This window comes from Citrus sinensis, chromosome 6, assembly GCF_022201045.2.
Source record: "Citrus sinensis cultivar Valencia sweet orange chromosome 6, DVS_A1.0, whole genome shotgun sequence".
Classification (NCBI taxonomy): Eukaryota; Viridiplantae; Streptophyta; class Magnoliopsida; order Sapindales; family Rutaceae; genus Citrus; species Citrus sinensis.
In genome coordinates, this window is record NC_068561.1 from 25,001 (window position 1) to 32,360 (window position 7,360).

At 32.1% G+C, this 7,360-nt stretch overlaps 1 protein-coding gene and 1 long non-coding RNA gene across 11 annotated transcripts; one reads left to right on the top strand and one right to left on the bottom strand.

The window, feature by feature from the left end:
- The first annotated feature begins 135 nt into the window (after positions 1-135).
- On the top strand, positions 136-5,435 carry LOC127903064 (uncharacterized). Of its 3 annotated transcripts, none has more exons than XR_008055838.1 (4): positions 136-464; positions 984-1,415; positions 4,561-4,631; positions 4,989-5,435. It is a non-coding gene; the product is annotated as an uncharacterized LOC127903064 (long non-coding RNA). The 3 variants fall into 3 exon arrangements; XR_008055837.1 differs by lacking the exons at positions 4,561-4,631; positions 4,989-5,435 and adding exons at positions 788-831; positions 1,519-1,770 and having other exon boundaries at positions 154-464; XR_008055836.1 differs by lacking the exons at positions 4,561-4,631; positions 4,989-5,435 and adding an exon at positions 1,519-1,770 and having other exon boundaries at positions 168-464.
- On the bottom strand, positions 2,308-5,268 carry LOC112496710 (DNA damage-binding protein 1-like). Of its 8 annotated transcripts, none has more exons than XR_008055830.1 (5): positions 5,120-5,268; positions 4,301-4,376; positions 4,073-4,132; positions 3,229-3,291; positions 2,308-2,645 (listed from the first exon to the last, which is right to left on the bottom strand). XR_008055830.1 is itself a non-coding variant. In XM_052443700.1 (4 exons), exons 2-4 carry the CDS (start codon positions 4,127-4,129, stop codon positions 2,508-2,510), a joined length of 258 nt encoding a protein of 85 aa, XP_052299660.1. In that variant the 5' UTR covers positions 4,130-4,132; positions 5,120-5,261; the 3' UTR covers positions 2,308-2,507. The 8 variants fall into 8 exon arrangements, 2 of the variants coding, with proteins under 2 accessions (XP_052299660.1, XP_052299659.1); XR_008055833.1 differs by having other exon boundaries at positions 2,308-3,138; XR_008055831.1 differs by having other exon boundaries at positions 3,229-3,978.
- Positions 5,436-7,360: the final 1,925 nt, after the last annotated feature.

Genomic DNA, 7,360 nt, shown 5'->3' on the forward strand with positions numbered 1-7,360 from the left:
GGTTCAAAAAGCCCCCCAAGCTCCTTCGGAACTTGACCACCGCATTCGTCTCGAAAAGTTATGCAGTTTAAAAAAAAAAAACACCTCAATCGGACCTCCGAGCACAAAGTTATCGCATTTCAAAGATTTCGACCTTTTCCAAACAATTTCTCAAGCGCCAGTGGCACTAAAACGCACCGTTTCTTTAATTTCAACTTACTATAAAAGGGACCTTTCCTCACATATTCCCGCACAAATGAAGCACACTTTTTCGGCTTCCCCCCAAAACCATATTATTCTCTCCAGTTCCCATTCAACTCCCATCACCTAATTTCGTATTCTTTCCCCCACAAATCATTGTTCCTCTATTTCCTTCTTCTCTCCTCTCGGGCAACCAGCAATTCAGCTCAAGTTATCTTTATACTTCTTCATTTTGTTTTTCAGGAACTGGAATTATGGGTACACAAATGGCACAAATTCTCTGGGTATGTTTCGTTTTTCTCCGTTTAATTTTGTATTTGATTTCAACTATCTATTCGCTTCTGGAAAAGAGTACATCTACTCCTGTTGTCTGATAAATTTGATGTTTACATTATGCTAACTTTATCTGGGCATGGAGTTACTGTTACTTGGCTTTACAGTTGTGGTCACTATACTATAAGAGTGTATATCCGTTTCGGTTTTTGTTACTTTTAATGTCCATGACATGTTGCTTTTAATTCATGTTTTTAACAAAGTATGCTTCCTCAATCCTTGTATCGGAGATGCATGTACCATATTGAAATCTTGAAATCTTTTACATCTGCAGCAGCCCTCTGGAGCAAGGCCTGCCTCGTTAATTATGTAACAGAGGTGGAATTTTGTCCACAGATTTTTATGATAAGAAATTACAAACTTTCACGTTATTTTCGTCTAAACAAATTTTATGAGTTAAGTTTTTTTTTTCTCTACAGTATGGATATAGATTCTAACATTTCTTTGTTCCAACTATATGCTGCATACAGGATGACGAAGATGATGATGTCAATGATGCTCGAGATGCCGGAATGGCTGCAAAGAGTAACAAATATGCAATTTCAAATGTGTTACATTTAGTAGTACTTCCTTCAATGCTATCTTATATTTGGAGCTTCTTTAAAAATTTTCATTGGTCACATGCTCGTATGAAAAATTTCTGATTAATAATATATAAAATCATGAAAACATAGGCCCAGTTGTTTAATATGTTCTTGCTTTCCTTTTCCCAAATGGTATTATATATATATTTTTTGGTTGCCTCTGCTATTTGCAAATCTTTTACCTCTTCAGATATCGCAGAATCATCAAGTCGGTGTAATGGAAATGTTAAAAGTAATAGCTCCTTGAGCTGAAGGGAGTCTTTAGCTGCATTGCTCCAATGCCTGAGAAAGTGAACAAACTTTGAAACCAGTGAACAGGTACTGCTTTGCTTTTAAATTCCTGAAATTATGCTGCTTACTGACAATTTCATATCTCATTCTCCACTTTCATCAACTCCTCTGACATATGTTTATTGCACAGAAAAGACAAATAGGTTCAGCTAAGTTCAGCGGAATTCTATTAGGGATAAAAGACAAATAGGTTCAGCTAAGTTCAGCGGAATTCTATTAGGGATTGCCTTGTTAATTAATTAATTTATTTTTATTGTTTTTACAAAGAATAAGTGGTTGCCAATTGCGTTAATTTGTTCCTATGCATCAGCCAAATGCTAGAAAATTAGGAGGCCAAACTGAAGGCTATTGCTTTCTCAATTGCAACCCTTTTATTTATTTATTTTTTATAAATTGTGATCCTCTCATAATTTAAATAAAATCAATAATATACCCACAAAGAATATTGTATGACACCACAGACAATATTCACTACTATACAAGTATTTTCAATAGAGTTTATTTATTTGTGCTTCAATCAACACGAAAAAAATCCTAGCCTTTAAATCATAATTGATTCAATGGTTGAGGTTAATGTTGTTGATACAAGAGTTTGGTTTGAACTATTATTTTCTTCTCTTGTAGTAAAATATTTGCTATTCATGTATAACAAAGCTACTTACATTGGAGAGAAATTGGCAGATAATATAAAATATAGAAATAAAATGGATGTAATCTCTCCCTCATGTTTTCACGAGCATGAAATATTATGTGTATACTGGTTCATTATAACAATAACTGGAAAAAAAAAATATAATAACTCATAATTTTTGGTATGCGAATTATATATGAACTTAACTTTTAGGCCATACTACTAGTCAAACCTACGCACCTGAAAAGAAGAAGAAGAAGAACACCCAGTGCATAGGAAACAAAGAAAAATTATAAACTACATAATAAGTTTTATTGAAAGAAATTTTTTGTTCAGATACATACATCAACATTGAAAATATTAGACCGTTCCAAGTAATATTTATGTATATTATCACTAATACAACACTAGTTGCCAAGTGTGAACGGCAAATTGTTACTAAATAACGTTAAACTTCTTGGTTCCCATCTACCTGAGTCCTGAGAACCTCAATTTCCTTCAAACACTCCTCTTTCTCCTTCAATAAATGTAATCTTTCCAGAAGCAACAGCCTCCAGCCTCTTGATTTCTGCTTCCCTGAACTGTAATCTCACCAGGCCCTCTATCCTCTTCTCTCCTTGTTTGGCCTGATTGAAATGAAGCATTTAATATTTAGAGAAGTTATGGATCACAGTATCCATAAAAATTATAACAGATGCATCCTTACACGTATACAATTTCTGAAATAACTTATATGCCAAAATCTGATTACAGGTTTAACATCCAATTAAAAAGAGCATAGAAACAAATCTTTTGCAATTCTTTCTGTTATTGATTAATAAATGTCCCAACATTTTCCGCCACATGATATACTAAATAAAATCTCTAACTGACAAATAATAGGTTTGCCATTTGCAATTCAATATGCTTGAACCCAATCAAACAAGAGAACCAAACTCAAGGCTTTTCAAGCTACAATGCAGCTTGCGCAGATACATAACTATACTTTATCTCTGTTGCCAGTTTGTGTACACGAAGAAATATGAATTTGGAGTGTTGACAGTACTAACAAATGCACAGCGAACATATACAGTACCCAAGTTTTCCAGTTGAAAGCATGGGGAAGAATCAAAGGAATACCTAATAATATGTAAAAATGAATTGATTTGTTAATAAATAAAAAATAGAAAAGAATGCACATAAGAGAACAGTAAGCATCAAACCACATACCTTGAACAACCCATCGTACAAATGGAGTCCAATTAATCTGCAATCAGTATCAATTATTTTGATCTGCAGAAGAAACAGTCAAAATAGAGTGAAAGTGGAAGTGGAATGACCTTTGCTAAAATTTTGTTAATATTAAAACGAAAACATTTCAGCCATACGGACAGAAGGGGGAAAATGCATTGTAACATAAAATAACCACAAAAATTCATTAGAGCAAGTCAACGACCATTATCTGCAGGACGGTCTATACGGTCAGAGACATCCCCCATAGCTCTACAGAATAAGTGCATAACTTCATCAGTGCAAGAATGCAACAGATAAGGGGGGGGGGGGGGGGGGAAGACATTTAATTGGTTCTCACACCTAAATGACTAAATCTACTTTCTGACGTTTATGAATGTTTCAATGGGGACAGTCGACCTTCTGATAGAAAATTGATCGTCGAAAACTAAGGCAAATGATAATTAACAGAAACAGACAGAACATTACTAGCCTATATAAGAGTCCAAATTTCTCACAATTGCGAAGAATCCCAAAACCTTGGCCTTGCCGCGCTGAAATACCTTTCTAACGTGAGCTTAAACAATGTCAAACATCTGCTAATCAAATGATGAAATCTAATTGTCACTCTTTTTTTTATTATCTTGAATGTTTGAACCTTGTAACGAGCTCAGATGACTCCACATCCCACCGAAGAACACAGACTTTGTATCTTTCTGTCGCAATAAATAGAAAATCCTATGCTTCACCCTTATATGAGCACAAAACATAAATAAAATCAAACCACAAACAATATCAGAGCTGCAACAATATAACTCTTACAAGAATAAAAATGGCAACTCACATGAGGGCTGAAAAGTTCAAGCGTTGCAATTCTTCCATATATCAGTACATCCAACATAGGCTGATCACGAAAACACATAACGTCAACAAACCTTGTCCTAGTATAAAGTGCATCTGTATTCTAATTCTTACAAGAATAAAAATGCAACTCAACACACTCAAGGCTCCAATTGAAGCACTAACGGGTACATTAATGCAAGAACATAAAAAGAAAAATAATGAATGATACCTGTAGTCCCTAAGGAGTCAGCAAATGTATTTCCATACGTAAACATTTCCTCAAAGAAGATTGAACTATAAATAGACTGCCAATGGATCAAAATGCACTTTCAACACAATATCCAACTAAATTTGAAAATGGCGCAAAATCATTAGTTGAAATTCGTGACACCAAAATGAACCATACAACAATTCTTTAACTCTTACTCCACAATGCTAACTGACAAACTCAGAAATTGAATTCATTCTCATAAACTGTTTCTTATGTAGGCCGGGTGTGATATTTCTTCAGGATTTAACATTGGACAACGGAGCCAAAATAGCAGCTACGATGCTACATGGTACTAGACAAAACTTGTCATTGCTGCATAAGTTAGGATAAACCCACATTACATTTCATTTAGAAGTTATTGTTGCATAAGTTAGGATAAACCCACAAACTTTTACATTTCATTTAGAAGTTATTGTTGCATAAGTTAGGATAAACCCACAAACTTTTACATTTCATTTACAAGTTATTGTTGCATAAGTTAGGATAAAACCACAAACTACAGAAAACGATCATTAGCGTTTGATTTACTTTACACACACTTGATAATACATGATAATTCCATTCATGATTATTTGCATTTCATGGTAGAAAATAATCAAAATTAATCAAAATTAAAGCTGACAAATAATTTTTACCCCCTCCACAGAGTAATTCACAAAACTCTGAAGCAATTTTGACAATTCTCTCTCTCAGGTATTATTTCAAACACCTTGACTCCATAACTAAAACAACACAAATCAACGAATAGTTATTTCAGAAAATTTCAAGAAGCCATACCAAATTAGCCAATTTTTCAAACACCTTGCCTTGCTAATTCCCTTTTTTTTTTTAATTTTCTGAGAAGTATCCGTATCTCTTTTATGTCGTTGGCTGCCGCTTTCAATGAAGCTTTTGCTTTTTGGTTGAGACGGCTAATGGGATAAAAGACAAGTTTTACTTTTAGCCCAAGAACCTGCAAAATGTTAGACTCTGTTTAATGGTCAAGTCCAAGCCGAGATCTTTCATTAATTTGGCTGCACAGGAAACCTAAAGACAGATGATGATGGGCTAACCATATCAATCTTAGGACAATTAATTTAAAGTTCAAAATAAATTTTACACCGCACTCCTAAAAGATTTGATTCGTTGTATTGGGTTCCCAATTCCGTTAATTTTTCACTTATTTCTAATGGCTCCATCTAACTTTTGATTGCATTTTGTATTTACGTTAATACCCTCCAATAAAAGGTTCATTATAGAGCACATGCCCTTTTTTTAAAAAAACAAAATTTTAAGCTCATTTAATTTTTTTAAAAGGTTTTTATTTGAATTGCAATAAAAAAAAAACTTCTTGTTACATATACATTATCACCACTATTATTTTTTCTTTATTTTAAAAAATTTTGATTGAATGATAAAAATACATATCTATATGAATTCAAATAAATTTAATTACACAAAACTTAGTCCAACATTTTGTATTTACGTTAATACCCTCCAATAAAAGGTTCATTATAGAGCACATGCCCTTTTTTTAAAAAAAACAAAATTTTAAGCTCATTTAATTTTTTTAAAAGGTTTTTATTTGAATTGCAATAAAAAAAAACTTCTTGTTACATATACATTGTCACCACTATTATTTTTTCTTTATTTTTAAAAATTTTTATTTCAATTGCAATAAAGATAATTTTTATTAAAATTAATTTAAGGAACGAACTTTCAATTTTTATTAAAATCAATTTTACCCCTCCACCATTAAACTTAACGGAGAAAATAATAGAATTGGGGGCGGTGCAACGAGTCAAATCTTTTGGGTGCGCGGTGCAAAATGTCAATTCATTTGGGGGTAGGGTATAAATTACTCATAAATTTATAGTTCGTCTTTTGACACCCCTCAATTTCCTGAAAAGCCCCACTTCCAATTGAAAACTCCTTTATTCATTTTACATTTTCAACTGTAATTATAATCAACCTAAAGGCAGAGAGAGACACATGGTTTCTCACACCCCATGCCAGATATTTCACCTCTTTCTTGCACGTAGTTTTTATTTGACTTCGTTCATTTTGATTTTTTTTTTTCAAATTGATAGAGCTCTGGGAATGAATACAACATATTATTACGCTTTTTTCCCTTCAATCTCTAACAGAATTTTGAAGTTTTCCACGATTAAGTTGGCTTTCAAAAATTTCGTTGTGCTATAAAACTTATAATAAAATTTTAAAATTTGTGATTCATTGAGAATTAGAGATTTTCAATAATATTCTATTGCATTATATGGCAAAAAATATTATTTTTAAATTTAAAGAATAATTCCAGCAACTAATTAAGCAAGATCAATAGGTAACATAAACATATTCAAAATTCTATGTTTCTGTCAAAGGGAAAAATTATAATAAAATTCACATTAACAGCCAATAAGGTTTTGTTACAAGATAATTGAGTTGCTCTTTCATGGCTTTAATGGCTTCTCTGGATTCTTAGGTTCAATATAACTTTGTGAATTACTCATATGGACCTTGCATTTCTTTATCTAGCTGTACTTATAAAGAAGGACTTTTAACCAATAATCAATTCATATTGAGTAGTGTTATATATCGCAATTTTTTTATTCAAAAAAATTATCTTAAATGATGTGGCAGTCATCACTTGGTTGATAAGATAATAAAATTAATTCACTTAGAATTTGTAAAGAATTATCAGCCAATCAATTAATGACACATCATTCATGTTAAAATTTGAGATAAAAAAATTACATATTAATTAATGCTTGCCAAGAAAAGCTCTGCCATTTTTCATTTTAAACTACTTTTGATTTTAGATTTTATTGCAGCCATCATGAATTTATAATTTCTTTAATATTTGATGACCAATATTTAAAAGCAAAGTATTTTGGTTTAAACAAATGAAAATTTATTTGGCCTTCAAATTCTACCATTGTGAAAGAGCATGTGGAGAAGTTTGACAGGGAGTGTTGTGTATTGTGATTTTAAAACTGAATTGGTTTCATCAATAGTCTAAAATTGGTTCCGTTAATATAT

Bases quoted from the DNA above. Each gene is read 5' to 3' on its own strand.
- LOC112496710 (XM_052443700.1), bottom strand. From the start codon at position 4,129: ATGTTGGATGTACTGATATATGGAAGAATTGCAACGCTTGAACTTTTC. The intron at 3,292-4,072 runs GTGAGTTGCCAT...TTTCTTCTGCAG, and splicing joins TTGAACTTTTCAGCCCTCAT to ATCAAAATAATTGATACTGA. The intron at 2,646-3,228 runs GTATGTGGTTTG...CATTTCAATCAG, and splicing joins TGTACGATGGGTTGTTCAAG to GCCAAACAAGGAGAGAAGAG.